Source organism: Protopterus annectens, chromosome 4.part0 (genome assembly GCF_019279795.1).
Source record: "Protopterus annectens isolate FY-2018-M chromosome 4.part0, PAN1.0, whole genome shotgun sequence".
In the NCBI taxonomy this organism is placed as follows: Eukaryota; Metazoa; Chordata; order Ceratodontiformes; family Protopteridae; genus Protopterus; species Protopterus annectens.
Window position 1 is genome coordinate 211,222,418 of NC_056733.1, and position 23,005 is coordinate 211,245,422.

Below are 23,005 nucleotides of genomic sequence, written 5' to 3' on the forward strand. Positions count from 1 at the left end.
AGGAGGAGGGCTGGAATTGGAAAATTTATGTAATTTTGCTTAAGTTATATGATATATAGTAATATATGTGAACCATAATGTTTAACTTGTTAATACAGTTTGATTACTTTTATATAAATGTAAATGTGCCTATGTCACAAGTGATAATTCAATAAAGGTGTTTAAAAACATAAAAGGACTCCAGCATCTTGCAGCTCATGTAAGCTGCAAGTCATGCTCAGGACTGAAGAGGAGCTCAGGTAAGCAGCTGCTGCACCTTACCCATACACACTATTCATGTTTGAGTGAGAACGGCTGTGGGGAGAGAGATTTTAGCCTTGAGGAGCAGAAAGGGAGTGCTTGGATTAAACTACAGGAAGGGAACTTTAAGGTTAGGGAGTGATCAAGTAATTTAGGTTTAGGAAACAATCGGGGACTTTAGAGTTAAAGAGGAGGAGTGACTTTTAGGGTAAGGGAGTGAGAATTTGTGTTGGGAATTGGGTTAGAATTATGGCTCCTGTAGTTCTATCAGGTTTTATAGGTACAGGTGTGGAGGGTTATGTACTTATGGGTGAGGGCTAGTGGGATTTACAGCACTTGTTTTTTCAAGCAAGTATGTCTCAAGCTACTAGCATGCAAGCACCTGTAGCAGATTCTGGCATAACACCTGTGCATACTTTCATCAAAGAATGTCTTTTTAGACTAATACAAATGAGGCCATCAATCAAGATCACCAAAAACTGATCAATGCCTTCTGTTACTCCCACCCACACTTGTATACTAAACATTGCAGGTAGCACCCCTTCTGAAATGACAACATTGCAACTATTCTGCAGGTATTCCATACACTTAATAAGGCCTATAACTGTAACAAAAATGGTTTGCTAGTGACTCAAAGGCAAGTTCTCAACAATGTTTACAATTACAAAACTCTTGGATGGAGGGATTTCTCCATCAACCTCTCATTCACACACTGATACATACTGATGCAACAGCTAGTCTGTCCTGATCTTACTGATTTAATGTTTAGCCCCTCACCTTCAAGGCATGTCACACAAATGTTCCTCTTCACACATGCTGAATATCCCTAGAACATACAGAACATTCATAGATGGGTCAATATGTCATTTATTGTCTACTGAAAGGAATTGAGTACTTCCGGCTATATGTTACACTAACTATTCTCCCAGTTCAGCTATATATACCGAAATCACATTACATGAATTATTCTCATATATTGTGTGTGAAAGCTATTCAAGACTGGTTTTGTATACTGCTATACAGGTTTCTGGCCTATAAGTCACTTAGCTATACTCAGTTCTCTCATACTAATATAATTTAACTCTCTACAATTTGTATCTATGTTTTTATTCTCATATCACCTTTTCATCACTAACTTAGTCGCTCATTTCATCTACTGCCACACTTTCCTCCTATCTTTCAACCAACAGCTACCATACTGCCATTCAACTGCTATTGTAGCAAGAGTGGAGAACACTGTACCTTACCAGTGCTTCCAAATACTTGTCAGAACATTATGCCAGCAGCACAGCTTGACAACTTTATCCATAACAGTCTGACAATTTCTGGAGATTTTTTTAAGATATAGAATGGGGGGCAAGCCCCCTTACAAAAAAACAGCAGTTCAATGGGGTTTGGGGGGCTGCCCACTTACAAACATTACTAACAAGATGGCCTACTTATATAGCTCACTATCTATTGGCCCTGTCTAGCTACCCATTTGTCGGTCTGCCTATCTATGTAAAACTAATGCTGGTCCATGCTGGGTAAAAAAAAACGTCTTGTCTATATATCTAGCTTTCCAACTGTCTACCTATCTTCTTACTTAACCTAATTAAAAATAATTATGGACCATACAATATTGTGACCAAGCAACAGGTAACCATGTTTGCTCATGTAACCACATCACTCACTGCTCTAGATCCTCAGTTATGAAAGAGCCAATATACTCTGTAATTACCATTATTTCACTAATGATTTAATCAGTTACAAATATTTTCACCCCTCTAAAGAGCTCTCCAGTGCCTTTTATTGCCTTTAATATTATATTGTACCTATGAAAACTGTGTGTCACACTGATTTCCAATTCAAAATCTGCAGACATTTGGTATGAATAGAAGTCAGTGTATATGCATGTAATAGACATCAATTCCAAATGCAAGTTTAGAGACTGTAACAGGAACTGTACTATGGTGAATGTTTTTACAGCTGATTTACCTGTGATCCTACCAAGGTAAAGGTATCTCAATGTGGCATATGAGGTAGAGAAATATATGTATCTTGTAAACCTTTCTGCTGAGTTAATGTAGCTTTTCTCCCCAGCTACCCTGCATAAACAAGCTTTGCCCAGTAGTGGTTAACGTAGGAAAAAAATGTAATAAATAAACACAAGTCAGGCTTATGGCTATACACTTTCCCAATGCATAATGGCATTTTTCAGTTCTAGTTTAGTGACTCAGCATGACCTAGAGCCTTAGGCTCCTCGTGTATTTTTCAGAAAAGGATTCAGAGATGCTGCCTGTAAAGTGCACCATGTCCACTACAGAGGGTGCATAATTTGCATCACTAATCAATGTACAATTTAAAGAGAGTAGAGAACAGTACAAGCTATACAAGTCACATTAATAGGTATGGACATAAAATATATTAAATAGAGTACTTTCAGCCTTCACAGAGCTTATGAAGGTGCTCATCTATTTAGCATATTTTATTTTTCAACAAAGTATCAACTTCAAAACAAGCTGTACGTGCTTAATTACTTTTGACATCTCAGCTGATAATGGCTACTAGTTCTTGTTTTTTCTACAATTTTAAGGAGAGGAGACTCAGCCATCAACTTCGATGTTAATGAAGCAGTAGTTTTCCCTGTGGTTTATTTTATTTTTTTAAGGGTGGGAGACATCTTAACCCTAAGGCTGGAAAACTATTGCACCTTACTACAAGGATCTGTTTTTATATATTTATCACACAGACACACTTACTTTAAGTTCATCGACTTAATATTTTAAAAAGTGGGAGAAAATTGAAGTATTCACAGAAAATCTATGCAATCACAGGAAGAACATGCAAAAACTTTATGTCATGACCTGAAGCTGGAACTGAACCTCAGACCTTAGAGCTTACCACTGAGCCCCTATCCTGCTCTTACAGGCTTCTTACACCATAAATGACACCACATGCCCATGGGGACAGATGGTTTTACTACAGCACAGATACATAAGATGTGGAAGAAGTAAAGATACACAAATTGATAAACTTTGTGCAGATTCTAAAATTTATTCTCAGACACAACAGATTATAGATTTATTTTCAAAGTTTTATGCAAAACAGTTTGGCTCCACAAAAGGGGTGGTAAGTTGTCCTAATGACATCCAGGTAACCCTAGATACTGGAATCAAATTAGATTATATTGAAAAAGAACTGTGCAAACTGGATCCAATCAAAGCGCAAGGAGGAGACGGAATAAGTAACAATGACCTGAGAACACTTCAGCAAGAACTTACACTACCATTATATCTATTATTCACTAGGTCATATAAATATGGGGAGATTCCTCAAGATTGGAGACATGCACTTATTAAACCTGTCTTTAAGGGAAAGGGGAGTAGGACAAACCCAGAATCATATAGACCCTTAAGTTTACTTTCATGTTGTGGAAAAACAATGGAGAAGGTAATACTGGATAAGTTATTGTGAGAACTGGATAGGTTGGGACTTGAAAGCCTACATCAGCATGCATATGTTGAAAATAGTTATATTACCACCTGTAATAATATAATAACAGCTATGAATGACAAATTGTCCTGTGATGTGATTTATATGGATTTAACTTCAGCATTTGACAGGGTCATACACAAAACACTGATAAATAAATTAGTACAACTAGGTATTGATGTACTGCTGATAAGATGGATAGCTGCATGGCTTACAAATAGGACATGGCACGACAGGTGAAATCCTTGATTACAGTCAAGGTGTCCCTCAGAGCTCTGTCCTGGGTCCTTACTTGTTTAGATTGTATCTTTCAGACCTTACTTTTTCGTCTGAGGTGTTCTACAGTCTATATGCCGACGACCTGAAATTGGGTAAACTGATTACAAGTGTTACAGATAAGGCATGTCTGCAAAATAATTTGACTAAATTGACCATTTGGGCACAGGAGAATAACACTTTGATAAATACATCAAAAACTAAGCATATGAGATTTGCAGTACATGCAAGTATCTCTTTAAGAGGCCACAATAAAGCTAACAGACATGTCATGTGGTCACTCATTCACTGGCCATCAGTCCCAGTAAAACTTCACAGATGTTGGTAAAACATCCACAGAGTCTGGCTTAGATGTTACACGGTGTCATAAATGTACAGATTTATTTAGCATCTGAGCTGGTACAAGCAGACAAAATGCACATGTTAAAATGAGTTCTTTTGAAAACAAAGTCACCACTTAATTTTTCACAACATTACTCATGACAATATCTCAAATTATTTCAATCTTTTGTGGACAGATGGCCTAACTGGAAGCAGGAATTCACTTACTGCAAAGTAATTTATCAGAAAAAAATGGAACCTATAGGTATGCAGTAACAGAGGTTCTTCTTCACTGTAAAACACAATAACCAAGAAACCAGAGAAGGTAAAATGTGCCACATTTCTACACATTACTAGGAAAGTATCACTGATGGTAGTTAATACTTTTGGTTATCAAGAAGAGGAGAAAGTCAAATACTGCAACACTAGAAAAAAGTATAGTTTATTAGTTATTTAATCTTTACATCAAACCAGGGCTAAATTGAAATTCTAGATGCTATTACAGAGCTAAAGAACTGAACAAAGACTGAATCTGGTAAGTTCCATGATTCACTGGTAAGACACAGAATAGTTTGTCATATAAAAAAGGAATAATTTTTTGAGAGTATACCTGACCTAATATAAAGCTACAAGAGTTAGCAAAGAGTGAAATTACAATTACACAATTAATGTAATTACCTGAAAAAATGAAAGTGTATAAATGAGCCAAATAATAAAAATGAGAATGCACTGTAATGGAAACAAGGTAGAGAAATACAATACAGTTGTAAACAAAGTACTGCATACTAGTGTGGCTAAAAGCATGCCATGAAGTGTCTGGTATCAAATCAATTTTGTAGAAGCTGTAGAAGAGTCATATTGCAAAGATGTGCAAAAGAGTATTCAAAGGAATTTGCATGTTTTTGAGACAAAATGAGAAAACATGCTATTTTTGGGCAATAAGACAGTGGTGGATGTTGCTCCTGCAAAGTCAGAGAACTGAGAAACAAGACAACAAGATAATCAGACCCAGATCTTCCTTTTCTAGTACGTGGTGCAGCTCTGTGATTTGTGCCCCCACCAATCAACTTGAAAATAAAGATTTTTGTTAAGGAACAAAAACAGAAGTATAAAGTCTACTGCTGAAACTACATCAAACCACAATCTCAGTATCTGCATTAATGAATGTCACCAATCATGCTCCATAAAGCCTTACACCAAACGCTACTAACCTGTGAATGTAAATATCAATATAAAAAAGTAAAATATCCTCTTTCAGGTGGCAGCACTGAGCAAGGAAGTTAATTTGTCAACTATCGGGGGTCATTTCAATCATGAAAAATTGAACACACAAACATATTCACAGCATCCAAGTACAGAGTGAATGTACATAGGAAGAGCTGCTCAGTAGCACAACCATCTTGAATGCAGTGCACAGCTAAAGCAATGATACTGTGAAAGGCTATACCAATTTATTTACAAGTTTAAGTAGTATGCCAGGTGAATTAGTCCTGGTGCTATGCCAGTAATACCTGCTCATATGAATACTGACAGCTCTCAGAAGCAGAACTGAGCAAGAATTAAAGTGAATGTAAACTTTAGGTATCATTAAGAAGCAGACACAGCAAACTGAAGGGGTGAATAGTACGGTCACAGCTCTGAATCTGGACAAGATTCAAATATGCATTGATCAAGAAGTTCAAAATAAAGGTATTACATTAGAATTACCCACGGAAAGTTCATGTTCATTTATTTGCATGTAATAAATGGGTAAGTTGTCTGGTCTAAACACCATTTTCAGCCATGACCCAGACCAAAACACATGCTGAAAGTGACTTACAATTCAGTATAAAATAGAAGTGACTGGTTAACAGAAGACAGATGATTGGAACTTGACAAAGGACAAGATGCAACACACAAGACAGTGCTGTACAATTCGGTAAAACACAGAAATTACTAGTTTAGACAGAAGACAGATTCTTGGAATGTGACATTTCATGGCAGTTAGATAATGACTACTGCACAGTGATAATCTAAAGTCCCATCAAAGTTCGTTGACAATTCACTCCAGATACACAAGTAATTTTACATATAACTACATGGCAAACTAATTCCAATATCCACCGAAATATTGTAAACAGTGTGAAAATGTAGTGGCAAATATGAGAAAAGATTAAGAACAAAATAGATCTTATTTTGCGTTTTACTAGCACTTTATTTTAAAAGCTCACCATTTAGCATAAGTTGAGCACTGCACAATCTGTTATAAAACATTTGCAACAGTGCAAATGCTGAAGCCAGAGGAGAAGCAGGCATTAATAAGACTTCTGTGAATGATGCTTTGAAGAAAATGTTGTAACTAATATGTCCAAAAAGCTTATACCTCTCATACAGCTGTTGGTGCAAAATCTAGCCTGAAACTGTGTTTCAAAAGGGAAAAAAGAGTTTTGACATATTAAAAAAAAATAGTAACAGAAGCAACTACACTGGAATACTACCATGTAAATAAGCCAAAGTCAGAATGGTATAGGAATTGTGACCTTAAAGGAGCGCAGACCACTGGCCTAAGAGCCAACAGCATTTACAGGCTGCAAAAAAAAGAGACATGCTGAACTACAAAAAGAGTTACCAACGACACTGCATGGATGTAAGAAATTATATTAATATATTTACAGCAAACTGCAAGTAGGGATAGACTATAAACCTTAACAAACAGAAAGTATTTATACAAGACACCTCTGAGATTAACAGGAAGTTACTTAACTTGTAAAATTATGACTTCAAATTATGCAGAGTACAGCATGTTTACTAAAACAGACTGAAGATTACTTAAAAAAAAATCTTACATTCTTCTTCATTTTTCTCGCCATCTTTTTTTAAAACATATTTATTAACTTAGCACTTAAAACATAGGCAAATGTATATTAAAAGAAAAGAAAACAAAACATTCTAACATGTTTCCATTTAAATACAATATATATCACATATATTTTCTTTGCTACTATCAACAGTCCAACATTACAAACAATTGCTGAATTCCTGCCTTCCCTTAAAGGAATCATTTCATTACTTACAGCCATTTGCTCACCCAATATTTTTGATACGGTACTCTGTAGGGAATTTTTTTAATCTGCCAACTCAGTACACTCCCAGAACATTATGTTCCCAGTTATCTCTTTCTTCTCCATCATACCTTGCCATCTACCCGAGGAAAAAATCTTTGAAGTCTGCTTGGGATATAAAAACTCCTACATAAACATTCCAAAGCAAAGCTCCTAAACATTCTAGATGTGTCTGCACACTAGGGAGCCATACCTATGTCTTCCTACTGTTTTCTTGTAAATTGTTTTTCAAGTCTCTCTTCCAGTCTTTTCTAACCTCCTCCGTTTGATTCATGGTTACCATGCAGTACTTTATATGGGGTCTATGTTAAATAAACAAACGCTTAAAATGTCAAGTACAACATACTCAAACACTTTTAAGCGAATGTTTATTTAACCAACCACTCGGAATGTCAGAAAACAGAAACTCGAAATGTTTTGTTTGGCCACCTACCCCTCCCAAGAGCTACAGTACATGAAACCAAATAACAGCAGGTACATACATATAATAACAAAAAAAAAAGGGAAAACATACTGTAACGTTGCAAGCAGGGGGGTAAGCCCCACGCCCCCCCATACCCCCTACTTAAATATACCAACTCTGAGACCGCACTTCAGTGCAGAAAATGGAAATTCTCCCATTCTGCACCATATGGCCCCGTTAGCGCAAGCTTACATGACAAAATATTTCAGAACTACGTTTTCTAAAGTTCTGAGCGGTTGATTAAATAAACATTCGCTTAAAAGTGTTAGAGTATGTTGTACTCGACATTTTAAGTGTTTGTTTATTTAACACAGACCCTTCATATGCCCTACTAATTATCCCTTTTTAACAGCTGCTTTTGTTCTATATTCAACTAAAAACTCTACCAGAGCAGATCTATCACTTAAAATCCCCCTATCTCTTCCTCTCTGCCTGTATTCTGAGATGAAGACTTGGTACGGAAGGCAATCTTTAGCCTACAATCCAAATGTCTTCTTGGCCTCATCCCACTCTATTACCTTTCCTGATTTGAGTTAGTTGCTCCCATTATCTTGGTTCCCTTGCCAGGTTTCTCAAGTAAATTCCAGCCCCCTCTTGCTTATTTTCTATACCCCCACATGCAGTCATCCCTAATTGCAAAATTCCCTTTCTCCATTCTCATACTGGCTTAGTTCTTATATTCATAAAGTATTAGAAAGCATTCTAATATTCTGTATGGTTGTTAATATTCTCCTTAAGGATTTGCATCCAAAATGCTACTCTCTATTCCTTGCTTCATCATCATCCCTTTCCACTTTGAATTATAACTTTCTGCTTGTGTGATGTAGATCAGCCTTAACTGTGTAGCTCTAAAACATCCCTTCAAAAAAGGTAAACCTAAACCACCTTGTTCTATTGGAAGGATCAATTTATCCTACATAACAATTGCCCTCCTTCTCTCCCAGATAAATTAATTCAATTCTTTATTAATTATTGATGACAACTTCTCCTCCGGCTCATAAAATTATGTCTGACCTGTATACAAGACTAAAGGGACTAAAACCATTTTCACTGCTTGTGTCTTACTACCCATAAATAAGAGCTCACAGTTACTCAATTTTTGTTATTATCTTTTGTTTAGTCTCTTCCACATAACCTTAGCTACCATAACAGAAGCTTTTTTTAATCCATACTCCCAAATACTTCATCATACCCCTATAAATATGGGTTTTACTAAAACAATCTGTGCGTGGGTACATGAATTACAGCTATAGCCTTTATTTTATCTTCAGTAATTTTACATTCCAAAAAGACCTGAAACGGTCTCAAAATGTGAGGACACTCCTGCCTGATTCCTCTGTTCAAACTCAGCTTATCTGAGATGATACCCTCCCATTTTAATTATTGCTTCTGATCCTTTATATAGCCTTCTAACTAACCTTATTATTGTATCATGGAATGCAAATGTTTCCAATCACCTACTCATAAAATCCCAGCTTACTCTGTCAAATGCTTTTTCTACAGCAAGATCCACCAACAACAGAGGTATTTTCTTACGTTCAGCTTCCCTCCGGATCATCATAGCTCTATTAATGTTGCCAAATGTTTGTCTCCCCTTCACAAAACCACACTGATCCAAGTCTATCAATTTTGGCAATACCTTTGCCATTTTTTTAGTTAGTACAGACAAACACTTTGTAATCACAGTTTAAAATTGAAAAAGGTCTATATGAAGCTGGGTCTGAAGGGACTTTGCCATCTTTAGGTAACACAGGCATAGCTTTCTTCCAAAATATCGATGCTTCCCTTCCCTTTAAAATACTGTTAAACAATTTTTTCAGATATTTATCATTTTCTTTCCTCCTAATTTCAAAACTTCCAGAGAAAACCATCTGTTCCTGGAGACTTTCCTGAAGATTGATTATATATTATTGTTTTTCTCTCATCACCTATCTTAACCGTTAGCTGTAGAGCCTCATCTGCTTCTAACTTTGGCATAATTAAGTCTTCCATAAATATTATCATTTGCATTCTTTCTTAATCTCAAGTTCTTCTTGTTGGAAAAGCCACATTTATAATTGACAGAAGAAAATGTAAAAAGTTGGGAGATGTAGCAACACTGAATTAGAAATGTAGTTACTGAAAGAAGTCACAATGAGAGGTTAGCCATATAAAAAAAAAAACTATTTATTTATTTTTATTTTACATTTGTTGACCGGGCTAGTCTAGCTGGACATATATCCGTTTACAGTAGAGGCCCGGGGAGAAAAGCTCCAGTACAGTTAAAATTACAGTAATGAATAAGAATAAAGCAAAAAATTATAACAATAAATAAAAAGATTTTTTCTACATAGATTTCTAAATGGTACAAGAGAGGCAAAGCAATAACATTTGAGAAACTTATCAGTCTTCTACTACAAGAGAGGATAATAAAAACATTTAAAACGTACAAGTCTTGTTCTACAAGTAACATAATAAGAAGTAAATACTAAGGATAGAATAATGTAAGGCATAACTTAAGATTTAATCTCATCTCCAGAAGGCATCAGGTAGGGGTTTAGAGAGGGGACAAAAATTTAGTTGTATTGAGAATATGTTTCAGTCGGGATTGGTACAGGGACATAGCCAGTGTGAAATAAGATGTTCTTTGATATGTTTTTTGAATAGAGAGGTAGACTCAAGACTAGTTATATTATGAGGGAGTTGATTCCATTGTTTACCTATGGAATTAGAAAATAATGCATCTCCAGCTTTATTATATGATTTAGTTATGGATACTAGGAACTTATTTGCAGAACGAAGTGTGGTTAGGTTCTTATATGGAGAAATGAGGTATGCAAGGCTGGGAGTATTTTCGGGGAAATTAAGAGTTTTGTGAATGATGAGTAATTGTTGGTACAATAGGTGGTTCTTTAGTTCTAGCCAGTTTAGTTGTTTAAGGTTGTAACAATGGTGAGTTCTGAAGGGTGTGGCATTAATGAATCTAGCTATACTGTTATAACAGGTAGAGAGTTTGTTGATGTTATTTTTAGAAAGTGTGGTAAATATAGCTGAAGCATAAAAAAGGGTGGAAAGCAGGTGGGTTTGTGCAATAGTTTTCCTGGCTGCTGGGTTAAGGAAGGATTTAATTCTATAGAGTGTCCCAATTTTTTTATTAACAGCTTTAATAGAAGTGTTAATTTGTTCCTCAAAGTTCAGATGGTTATCAATGGTTACACCTAATAGTCGAGTGGTATTATCAGGGTTAATACAGGTGGCATTATTAGAGGAGATAGTGAAGAAAGGTGTAGGAGATTTATTTGTAGGAGTAAAGAGAAGTAGCTTTGTTTTTTTGGGGTTAAGGAGGAGGCAGTGCTGCATAAACCATATTTCAACATTATGGAAGGTTGTTTGGGTGATGGACTGGAGAGAGGGAACATCTGTAGCTGAGCAGATCAGTGTTGAGTCATCTGCATATTGGATGCAGGTTGCTTGTGGCACATTCAAATAAAGATCATTGATAAATAATGAGAAAAGAAGGGGTCCAAGGATAGAGCCTTGTGGAACTCCAATATTAACTGGGAGTAAGGATGATAGGTTATTTTCCCAAAGCACTGCTTGTTGCCTGTTTTCGAGATAGCTTCTAAACCACTGTAAAGAATGTGAGCTTAGAGAGAGGATGTTAAGTTTTTCCAGAAGTATGTTATGGTTAACCATATCAAAGGCTTTTGATAGGTCTATAAATAGTGCAGAAGAGAATTGGTTAATATTTCGATTTTTATTGATAGAGTCAGCAAAGGAAAGTAGGGCAGTTGTAGTACTGTGGTGGGGCCTGAAACCATGTTGACAGTCGGCTAGAAGTTTGTTTTGAAGAAGGTAGTCAAGAAATTGTTTGTGTATGCACCTTTCCATTATCTTCGCTAGTGGGGAGAGTAAGGCAATAGGGCGATAGTTGGATATTTCAGAGGAAGGGCCACCTTTATGAAGGGGGATTATGTGAGAAATTTTCCAAATTGAAGGGATTTTCCTTTCAGAGATGGTCCTATTTATCAGTATAGATATTGGGAGATAAATAGCTTTTGCAGCTATTTGTAAGAATTCGGATGGGAGTTTGTCAGCAGATGGGGTGCAAGGCTTTAGTTTTAATAAAAGCTTATATATGATAAATGATGAGACAGGCCTCAAAATAAATTTAGTCTTATGTTTCATCCAAGAAGAGAATAGGTTATGTCCAAGGATAATATTCAAAGCTGACAAGATTATAATACCTATCCAGTTGTGAAAGTAAATGTTACGAGAGAATATGTGCGTTGTATCTTGAAAAAAATTAAATGCAAAGAAAGATCTAGAGATGTAATGTAATGACGCTGGATGCCAGCACAGATAAAATGAAAGGTACAGACCTAAAACTCATATCACAACAAATCAAGTAAAGAAAAGCAGACTGAAAGTATAAAGTCTACCTGGCAGGAAACAACATTTTGTTTTGGTTTACAGAAGCAGTGTAGTCTGTTTTGAATTGTGATGTAAAGGGATTAAGACCAGATACAACCAGCTAAACTGTGTTTGATATGTGGCCTGAGCACCAGAGGAGCTCATTGGTATGGTAGGAAGGTGCATTGTTAGGGATTGCACTACTGACTCCAGTTCCCAATAGAGTTTGACAATAAACTGGTGTTTCTGCTTACAAAGGGGATGGGCTGCTGTGGCTTACATGAACTGAAGTAGACAGCCCTCATGCCAATCCAGTGCATACCAACTACTAGAATGCCAACCAGCACATGCAAGAATAAAGGGTATAAAAGAAAAAAAATCCTCTGATAACTGCTTGGATGATTACTGCATAGCAATTATACACTGGAAGTCCAGATAGTTATCAGGCAGTGAGTACGTTGGATGGGACAAACAATGATGCGAAAAAAAAAATGTGAATCTAACATGTGTAGTTGATTATTCTAAATGTCATGAAGTGATCAGGCAGACCAATGCAACAACTGCCACTGAAGTAATTGCATTTCTTCTATATTCTCAAAACAAAGTATATTAGACAAATGTTCACAATATGCAAAACAAAAATTCAAAAGGCTTAAATAGCAATGGAAGTTCAAAAAGATAAATGCAAGTCCTGCTTGCCCTCAGCTGAATGAACAGGCAAAGAGAATCATTCAAGCAAATAAAAAAGAGCTCAAGCAAGGAAATTGTCATTTCAAAATTTTAGAAAACAGGTCTACTTCATCTCATGAACTCAAGTCTCTCACTAACTGCCGATGTGAAGAAAGCTAAATAGCAAACTACGCACATTAACTACATTGCTGATGCCAGAGATCCCAAATCAATGAAACACTGTAAAGGAGTGAGCAGAGAGAAGTTTTATCACAACAGATTCTCCAGGAGATTATCTGATCTGAAAACAGAACGACATACTTCATCACTCATGGAAATTTCAACAACTAGAAGCAGTAGTAATTTACAGGGAAAAAAACCTGATCATTTGCAAACTGTGGAGAGAATTCAAGAGTATACTGAAGGTATTTGTTCAAGACAAACATATCAAGAAAATATGATGCAATTGATATGGTGCAAGGGTACAAAGCACAACAACTGACTTGTGAAAATCCAGATGCAAGATGTCACTCCAACATATTTGTTTCAAGAAACAAAACTGTAACTTAAACTGTCCCAGAGAGACTTAGGATATTAGACCACAGTCATGTAGTCCAAAGTGTAAAGACATGACATAACCCTCCAATTTGCATGACAAAAAAGGGGGAAAAGTCCCAAAATATAATAGGAAATATTTTTAAAAATTGGGTAAAAAGTTAGCAGTAGCTTTATCTAAACTGTATATACTTTTAGTTTATGATTTCACGCAATATGTTTACATATTTAAAATTAGCTTCTTTTCGCCCATCCTTTACTGTACTGTCTATTATTCAATTTATGGCTATAAAGTGGTATTATACACATTACTGGAGATAACATCGTGTGTGCTCATTATGTTCTTTATTAATGAACAGTCTCTCTGATAAACTTGTGATTTAGTTATAACTAAATTAAAATTTTACGTGTTCCAAATCCACAGCACAGACGTGCACATTAATAAGAACAAGATGTAATTTTGTTAAAAATTACTACATAACTAAGTTGTACAAAAAGTTTAAAGAGATAAACCTTTCTCATGTATTAACCATTATTAAAGATATCTAATGCATGCAAGATCACAGCTAAATTAAACTCAATTTAGTGACTGAAAGAAAGCTTGTATGCTGCCACTAGACATTTCTGTACTTCATTTGCAAATGTATTTATTCTATAAATTGTTTTGATATTTCTTTTTAATCTTTTTGAGGATTACAAAAATAGCTATAGAACTGTCATATAGCCCAGATACATGAAAAGTTCTTGTAGAGTGTCTACTGACTGTTAAGACAAAAGAACTAACAAATCCGTTTTAAAATGTGACATTTCTTTTGATGCTTGAACAGAAGTAAAACTAATTATTCATACATTTAATGTACATCAATCCAACATGGGTGTCCGCTGCACCACTCCCATGGTATGTTCTTCCCTGGTGAGATCAGATCGGTCTGTCTCATTCGAAGTTTCTATCCCACCCAACCCCCCCCCCCCCCAGCCATAACTAGGCTAAAAAAAGGGAGGATATCAGTAGCTTCACACAATCTCTCCCCTCAAAAGATGCAGACAACTATGCTGAACAGTATACCAATGAAGTATATAAGCACCTGTCCAACTGCATGGACAAGGACTAAAACCTGCTCCTCAAGGAAACACAAACCTGTCTGGTGGACATCCTCTAGCAACAGGCTTTACAACAAAAGGAAGAAACCGTTGTCCAAGGGTAAAAATGGAACAAATTCCAAACTGGAAAAACTCCCTCCTCAGCCTCAACAAGCAAATTAGATCACTAGGGAAAACCTCCAAAGCCAATTATGAATTTAAACTAGCCTCCAACACAAAGGGAAACCACAAAGTCTTGTAATGTCCAGGTTTGTTCTGAATTAGTACTTAACGGCACCTCTTAAACTGATCCTGTTGACTTAGCCAACCTGCTAGCAGATGAGTTCAGTGCAAACTTCACCCCACTACCCCCTCAAATGTCCATCTGACATCCCTGATACTCGTCCCACACTTCACATCTCCGTAGATCAAGTGTTAAGGGGCCCTATTCCAAGGCAAAGAACACAGCTTCCATGGGACCTGAAAATATCCCAGGCTGTATTCTGCATCATCTCCAGCAAGAAATAGCTTTACCATTGAGCACTCTATTCAACCACAGCCTAAGTACAGGCATCATTCCAGCAGAGTGGAGAAATGCCACTGTCATTCCCTAGCACAAAGGTGGTGCCACTGCTGACCCTGGAAACTATTGCCCCATTAGCTTGACAAGTCTTATCTGTAAAGCCATGAGGCGTACATGCCAAATGGGGCATTATATTCAATGACTGGTCTAATAAGGGACGATTACCTCTTTCTTCCTGAATGTGAAACCTTTGGTTATTAGATGTGCCATGTAGAAGCACTTTCTGACCACAGTGGCAATGTGGTGGTCGAAGGTGAGGTGGCTGTCAACCTGGGTGCCCAGATCGCTTATGGCCATTTCAGTGTTCAGTGGGTTCCCATCAATGTGGTAATTCGTGGGAGCTGAGTTTTTTTCCAAAGGGTGTGATAATGCATTTTTTGGCGTTAAGCTTCAGGCCATGGTTACGACACCAATCACTGGTCTGAGAGAGGCCATTTTGTAGGATGTCTGCATCACTTCAGGAGTTGTTAATGACGCCTAGCTTGCAGTAATCAGCAAATTTGGTCAGCCAGAGTCTTTCTGTGCTGGTCTGGACTTCTGAGGAGTAGACGACAAACAGGATAGGGCCCAGGACCGAGCCCTGTGGGACTCCACACATAACTGATCGACGGTCGGACTTGGAATCCACAACTTTCATTCTGTGGGTCCTGTCTGTGAGCCAATTTGCAACCCACCTAGTGATGTAAGGATTGATGCCTTGTTTGGTGAGTCTATCAATGATACCCAAGTGGGAAATGGTATCACAAAGGCCTGGCCAGGTCAAGGTAGGCTGTATGCACTGCCTTACCCTCATCCACAGCCTTGGTGACTGCCTTGAAGAAGTAAACCAGGTTCAGCAGGCAGGATCTCCCCTGGACAAAGCCAAACTGTGTGGAGTCAAGCGTTTGGAGACTGCCTATACCTCTGTTAAGCAGGTCCATGATGATGCGCTCCACAGCTTTGCATACCAGACTCTTTAGGCTAATGGGGCGATAGTTCCCAGGATCTGTAGTTGCTCCCCCTTCATGGAGCGGGATGACTGTAGCAATGCGCCATTTGTTAGGGACATAGCCTGAGGTAAGGCTGTGATTAAACAGGGTACACAGATGTGGTGCCAGCTCATTTTGTAGCTCTCATTTTGTAGCTCATTGTAGGATGCAGCCAGGGATATTATCAGGTCCCATGGATGCTGTATTCTTGGGTTTGGACAATGCAGCTTTTACCTGTGCCGCAGAATGGTGGGTACCAGGCTTTCTTCTGATATTGTAATAGTGCCCTGGGGGGGGGGGGTAAAGTTGGCACTGAATCTGTCGGCCAGTATGTTGGCTATATCTGCTGGCTCAGTAAAGGAGGTGCCATTGTGCAATAACTTAGAGCAAATCTGGGTATTAGCTTTGTGGTTGTTTTTGGTGTCAGATGCAATTCTGCCTTCATAGCTGACTTTAGAAGATTTGATAACAGATCTCAGCTTTTTGCTGAGACTGATAAGGGAGGTTTTCCAGTCTTGTGACTTCATTTTTTTCTGCAACAGTTTCTTCCTTCTGGCTGAGGACCACCAGATTGACTTCCGTTTTTTGGAGGAGAGAGTCTTCGTTCTATCTGGTATGGCAAGGTCCATGCATTTGTGTACATGGTCATACAGTGCATTGGTGTAAGATACGGCAGTTACGCTGCTATTTTCCATTGGCATGGGTGCCGAAAAGTTAGCCACCTCTGTTTTCAGAAGCCCAAAGTCGGCTTTAGAGAAGTTTTTCTGGGTGGCCACCTTAGCGGGAGGTGTAGGTGAGATGGAGATTTCCATGGTTATCAGTTTGTGGTCATACTTCCAATGTTCATTTTCCCAAAGAGTATGCCAATTCACTTGAACATTCTAGCCGGAATTTAAGCCCTGTGAACAGAAACAGTCTTGGCTTGTTTTAAATAGTGAGCTGAGATGTGAAATGTCGACAGTTAATTTAAGCCATTTCAAGTTTCTAATGTACATCTTCCCAAATAGTAAGCCATTTCACTTGAATTTCACAGTTGCAGTTTTAGGTCTACAGACAAAACAGTATTGGGTTTCAACGGCAAATTAGGAGGTGCAAAATGTGATCATTAACATTCAGTTAAATCACCACAATTCTCTTCATTTTGGACCTCAAGTGAAGTACAGGAACCTTCTTGTTATAATAGAAGAAAATAGTCCACCTGCAAACGTTTTTTTTTTCAGGCAAGCTTTGGAACAATCTTCCCTTTAGTATAACAGACATCTCACTAAACGTGCACATTAGAAAAGCAACTGTACTGTAATATAAAGCTTGCATTATTTTTTCTTTATATGCATTTTACCTGTCGTAGCCAATATTTTCAACTGATGCTATAACCCATAGTTTAGTAGACGTAAACTCTACTACCTCAAATAAACCTCCATTTTGTATAATGCTACAATCTTGTTTTTAAATGCTTATGAACATTATTAGCTTAGCTACCTTTACATTTTTCAGTTTATCTGCATACACAATTAATGATACATCCCAGGTGGCATCCAGGTCAACAAGTGTGTAGAAAAGAATTGGGGAAAATATAAGATTTATATTAAACAGTATAAAACTGTTTCTATTGTTCTTCTTTTCATCACTTTGGCATGATTTTAGATCTCATGGTATAATAATTTCAAAATATATCCTGAGTGTAAGTGGTAAAGTGGAGTAATCTAAATCCAAAACAAGTACTATAAGAGGGCTCAGTAACAGCAGCCAAGCAAGTAATGAATTAACAATCAGTGCAAGCATTTGCTTACAATCTGGATGAGTTCAACAGCCAAAAAGAATCATGCAGTGAAACACTATCTTGTTCAGGAATTCATCATTGAAAACATTAAAGGCTCTAGTCAAAGACGAAAAACTTAGATAACAAATCTTTACATTATTTTCTAATTTCAACATGAACATATAAAGAAAAGGTTCCAAGACTCTTGGCATCCCATATTGTTATTTCATAAGCAGTGCAACATCAGATGTTGGAAGCTGTAAAAAATACAGACTCATGATTAATCACACCCTGCTCAGAACATATAAACAAACATAAATATGATGAAAAATTTTTTATGTCATGTCACGAATAAAGGAGACATGCTGCAGAACTTTCCACAATCAAGGAGCAAGCACCCACAGATGACCAAACACAATGGAAAAAGGTCCACTGCAACATCTTTTAGTATTGCCTAGACACCCACTGACAACTGGAGCTTTTGAGAAAATGCACTCGGCACTACCTCCTTGCACTGCAGGAAGAGCTATCCAGCAGTAATTGTGCACAGCAGGAAACAGATATCCAGGAACAGCAATAAGGAAACAACAGCCACTGACATCTACACAAGAGTGGTATATACTTTGTTAGCAAAATGCTGACATACAGAATATTTCTCACTGGTATAAACTGAAGCATTCACAGCATACAACACATACATCGTGATACAAGCAACAGAAAAAGTCACATGCTGCAGAAAACGTGTAATGACACACATAATTCAGAAAGTAAAAACTAAAAATTGCGTATCACTGTAAAGAGCAGACATACGGCACATAACTGTAGTAACAGGAAACAAAAAGTCTATTGGGAATCACACTCAACAGACAAAACACATAAACATGTTTAGAAGAGGCCAGCTTCTGATATTCTGCCATACATACTTCAGAAAAAGATGCACCCCAATCATACTCTCGTGTAACAAGAAAACACAGCTTAACAGTTACTATACCTAGTGAACAAACAAGGTGTTTAGAAAAACACATGCAACCAAAAAAAAATTAAATTTCTAAAATGTGTGTTGGAAGTAGCATGCAATAACAGCCAGGGCTGCAGAAAAATCCTACAATATCACCCGCCAGAAGTACTTTGTAGTTGCGATGCCAAGACTTCAGTAAGAGAAGTTTGCCCAGCTGTAAGAGTACCAGAAACATGTAAAATAATACAGACAGGCAAGATTATATTCACTCTCTCACACACACACACACACACACACACACACACAACACACACACCAAATAAAATGGCAAGCCATATATGTTTGTACACTTACTCCACAGCTGCTACAAGACTTCAGAAAATAATACTGCAGTCTCTTAAAACAGCCTTTAAAATGCCCGCTGAAGAAGTGGGAGCACTCACACAAAATAAAACAGTACATAACCTCAGAGATAATTCAGAAAAATCATGTTTAACTACACTGAGCTAACATTTAGTATTAAAAGCCTAACATTTTAACCACCCTGCCTGTTAACAGTTGTTCTGTACATTAGCATAAAATCATGAACTTGCTCTGCTCTACTGAAATTATATTTATTACTTGTGGCACCTCCATTCATGGCAAGATTTACATTTGCCAAACTTGAATTTAAAAGACAATAATACCAGTACAGTACTTCTATTAATAATATGTTTATGCTTTTCTCTCACACTACATATATCCATCAACAACCAATTTTTCTCATTTTTTGCACATGGGGCCAGGATGTCACTATCTACAAACACATACCCATCTATACATAAAAAAGCAAAAAAATAAATAAATAAAAAAGGTATCAGTGAAGACTGTTATAACACTTACATGACAGGGTCAGGACACAAAAAGGCAGGGAGACAGATGGAGGTCATGTCAGTAGAAAGATGGACCTTGAGGGTTCAGTGCCACATTCTCATGAGATATGCTGCATAATGAATCCATGCAGGCAGATGCCAAGTGTACTGTACTTGGTAAGGCCAATATGAACATGGATATCAGTGTGGTAGTACTAATGATGAACACAGTAATGGGAGTGCGATGCCAAACCTCCTACTTACAGTTAGTAAAAGAAGGATATCAATTAAACTCGCACAGTACCGTGAAATACAGGGGCTCTGCGACATAGTTACGGTACGACTTGCTTATGCAGCTAGGTGCCATCCTCAATACTGGTCAACAAGGGTGACTTGTCCCAAACAGCGGCATTAACAAGGTATACATTAAAGCCAACGCCATCAACTGTTCAAGGGCAGGTAGCGTTGACGCAGGAGAAAGATCCTGAGGGGTCCTCTCCATACTGTTAGATGTCCCACAAACAGCAGTCAGCAGCGTGCCAGTGAGGTATGACGGACTTTGGGGTAACAGTGCCATGGTAGTATGAAGGGTTTAAGGGTCACCAGCAGCTGCCGGTGGGTGGTACATTTGGTAAAGTTACCAATACTACTAGCAATAGCATGTCACTAAAAGCGGAGACAAATTACATCAATTAACAACGGCACAAACAGAAAAGGGCACTGTACAGAAGTCTCTAAAACAGCTGCTGCTAAACGACTGATTACTATCCCTACACAATATCTGTTCCTATCACAGAGCGCCATCCATACCGATGACTTATTCCATTTTCCTCATCAATTCCACTGCAGCCATCAACACCCCTTCTCATAGACTTACTGACCAGCCGTCACACCAGACGCGGAGGTAGCGCCTGCCACAGCCAGGGCTGTCGCTGCCACTCCCTGAGTTCTCTGAGTAGTGGCCGTTCCTCAGCATTACGGTGGCGAAATCTACAAACTGCCTTAAGATATGACAACAGCAAGGATCTGTCACTGAATGACTACCGCACTCCCACCCCGTCCCGTCCCACAGAGAATCACAGCCACCACGCCTACCCCCATCACCTCAGCATACGTCAGTACTGCGGGGCACGGTGTGAAGTCAGTAAGGGAGGTGACATGATGACACGTGACAATGTTTTTATAAAATATTGGATAAGTAGTAATTGTGAAGTTACTGCTTGTAAAGTTGCCGGTTTCCTCCCAAAGACATGCTGCAAGTAGATTGGACACGCTAAAAAAATTGGCCCTAGGCGTGAGTGCGTGTGTGTGCCTTCCGTGGAAGGTTAGGCGCCGGGCTGGCAACTCGACATCGTAAGACTCCACTGCCAATCATATGCGGACACGGTGGTCGGCTGTGGCGACTCCTAACCGGGAAAGGCTGAAAGAGAGAGAGAGTAATTGTGAAGTTAACTCTGAAGTTATATCAGCTGATGACACCCATACATCTCTTCGCGCAGTACACTTGCACATGCTTAAAACTGAATGCAACTAGAAATTTATTTTTTATTCTGCGGCAACGACTGCCCCTGTTGTATAACACGTTGTTTCCAAAGGATTTTTTATGTAATCGTGCCCCATTCCCGTGCACTGACTTGGACTCTGAAAGTCATGACACTTTTGAACTACACTAAAATGTATCACTGAACACTAAGAACATATCTGGTTTAGTTTACGCTTTGACTGGAAACAACGGCGGATGGCACTTAATTTCCCATGTGTCGCTTAATGAATATTAAAAGACGAAGTGCTTGTCACGATTACGTCCACAATTTTAGTTGAATAAGCAATACCCGTCGTATGACCAGAACGGGGTGCATCCACCTCTATGTTTCATTTGCTCAGTAGAGGTGTCCATGAAAAGGCGTTAGTGTCAAACACCTGTGCAGGCATGACGCCTTAGAAATAAAAAAGACAACACCACCTAGATATTCCGTCATCTCAAAGTTATCTCATTAGTGCCAAAACTCACCCACTAACTCGTCTCAGATTTCAGGTAACTATTTCTTCACAGCTGTGACTAGCCCCCGTCCCCAGACTGTCGCCCTTGTTTTGATAGAAATACCTTACAAGGCACTTTATGTAAATGTTTTAAAAGTAGGGTTACCACTTTGCGAGGGACAGTCTCTCTTTGGGCAGTTGTGTCCTGACAAAAAAAATGGCAAATGTCCTGAGATTTTAGGACAAAATTATTTCCTATATTTTATGTAATAGTTGCATAAACCAGTTATTCTGTATCTGAAATACCTAAATGTTATAAGAAACAGAATAAGCAACTAAAATGCTACAAGAATAAGCTTTTATTTAGGCAAAAAAAGTTAAGTTCTGACCTTTGTACTGGCTGTGGGTATGTGTAGGCCTGTAAAATCTGATGTTTGTACCACAAATGTCCCATTGAAAAGGTGGCAACCCTATTTTAAAAGTAAACTTCATAACAGTGAGTTACATACGACAGTACACAAAAATGACAATCCGGTGAAATGAAATTCACTTACAGGCATTATGTACAACAATTTTTCTGTATCTTCGTTTGCTTTTGCCGTATAACAACAGAGTTAACAAGCCTCACTCTTAGCAGCTGAACTGGTAGGGGAGGAGAATGTGGGCAAAGTTGCTTGAAGAACTATAAATAAGCAGTCACTTTATTCACACCTTAAGTTTTATTTCCAGAATCAGCGAAAGACACTTTCACAGTATTTTCGGCCATCTCAGAAATATCAGGTATGTCCAGTAAACAGACTTCGTAGGTTCAATAAATAACTCTTGATTTCTTTTACACAAGGTTATGTCTTCCCCTTGGGCTATCTAGGACCTCAAAGTCTGGCGATTACCCAGTACAGTTGTTTGCATGTAAGTTTTTGGCTCAAAATGTTAATCTAGCATTACTCTGGCTCTTCCACCTTCTTTTAGACAGAGTGGTTCTGTAAATTCTGTCACAGGTATTGTTTCTACCTCATCTACTTTCTTCTGAGTAATCAATACTTTTATTTTACTTGATAGATTGGATCTCATTTTCTTCCCATCAGTAACTGTAAAGGTAATTAACCTACAACTTGCAAAAGTGTTTTCTTTCTACAGTGTAATAGTACAAAACAAATGCCCGTTTAATCTAATACATCACATTTCTTCAGCATGTTTTTCACTGTATATTTTGTTCCACTTGCCCATTTGATTGCAGGTGTCTTGCACTTGAAGTAATTCACTGAACCTTCGAAGCTCTTAAAATATTTCTCGACTGACAAACTGGACTATCATTTGACATTGCTTGCTCGGGTA

General features: G+C 37.9%; 1 protein-coding gene across 3 annotated transcripts in view; it reads right to left on the reverse strand.

Moving 5' to 3' along the window:
* PCYT2 (phosphate cytidylyltransferase 2, ethanolamine) overlaps nt 1-20,766 on the reverse strand; it is a 944,538-nt gene extending 923,772 nt beyond the window's left edge. Inside the window, exon 1 of one of the 3 annotated variants that reach the window (XM_044068212.1) lies at nt 20,572-20,766. In XM_044068212.1, coding sequence (XP_043924147.1) covers nt 20,572-20,666 — 95 coding nt within the window. In that variant the 5' untranslated portion in view covers nt 20,667-20,766. Of the gene's footprint in view, nt 1-19,721; nt 20,486-20,571 lie in introns of those variants that run through there. The other 2 variants (XM_044068210.1, XM_044068211.1) reach the window with 2 other exon arrangements.
* Nucleotides 20,767-23,005: the final 2,239 nt, after the last annotated feature.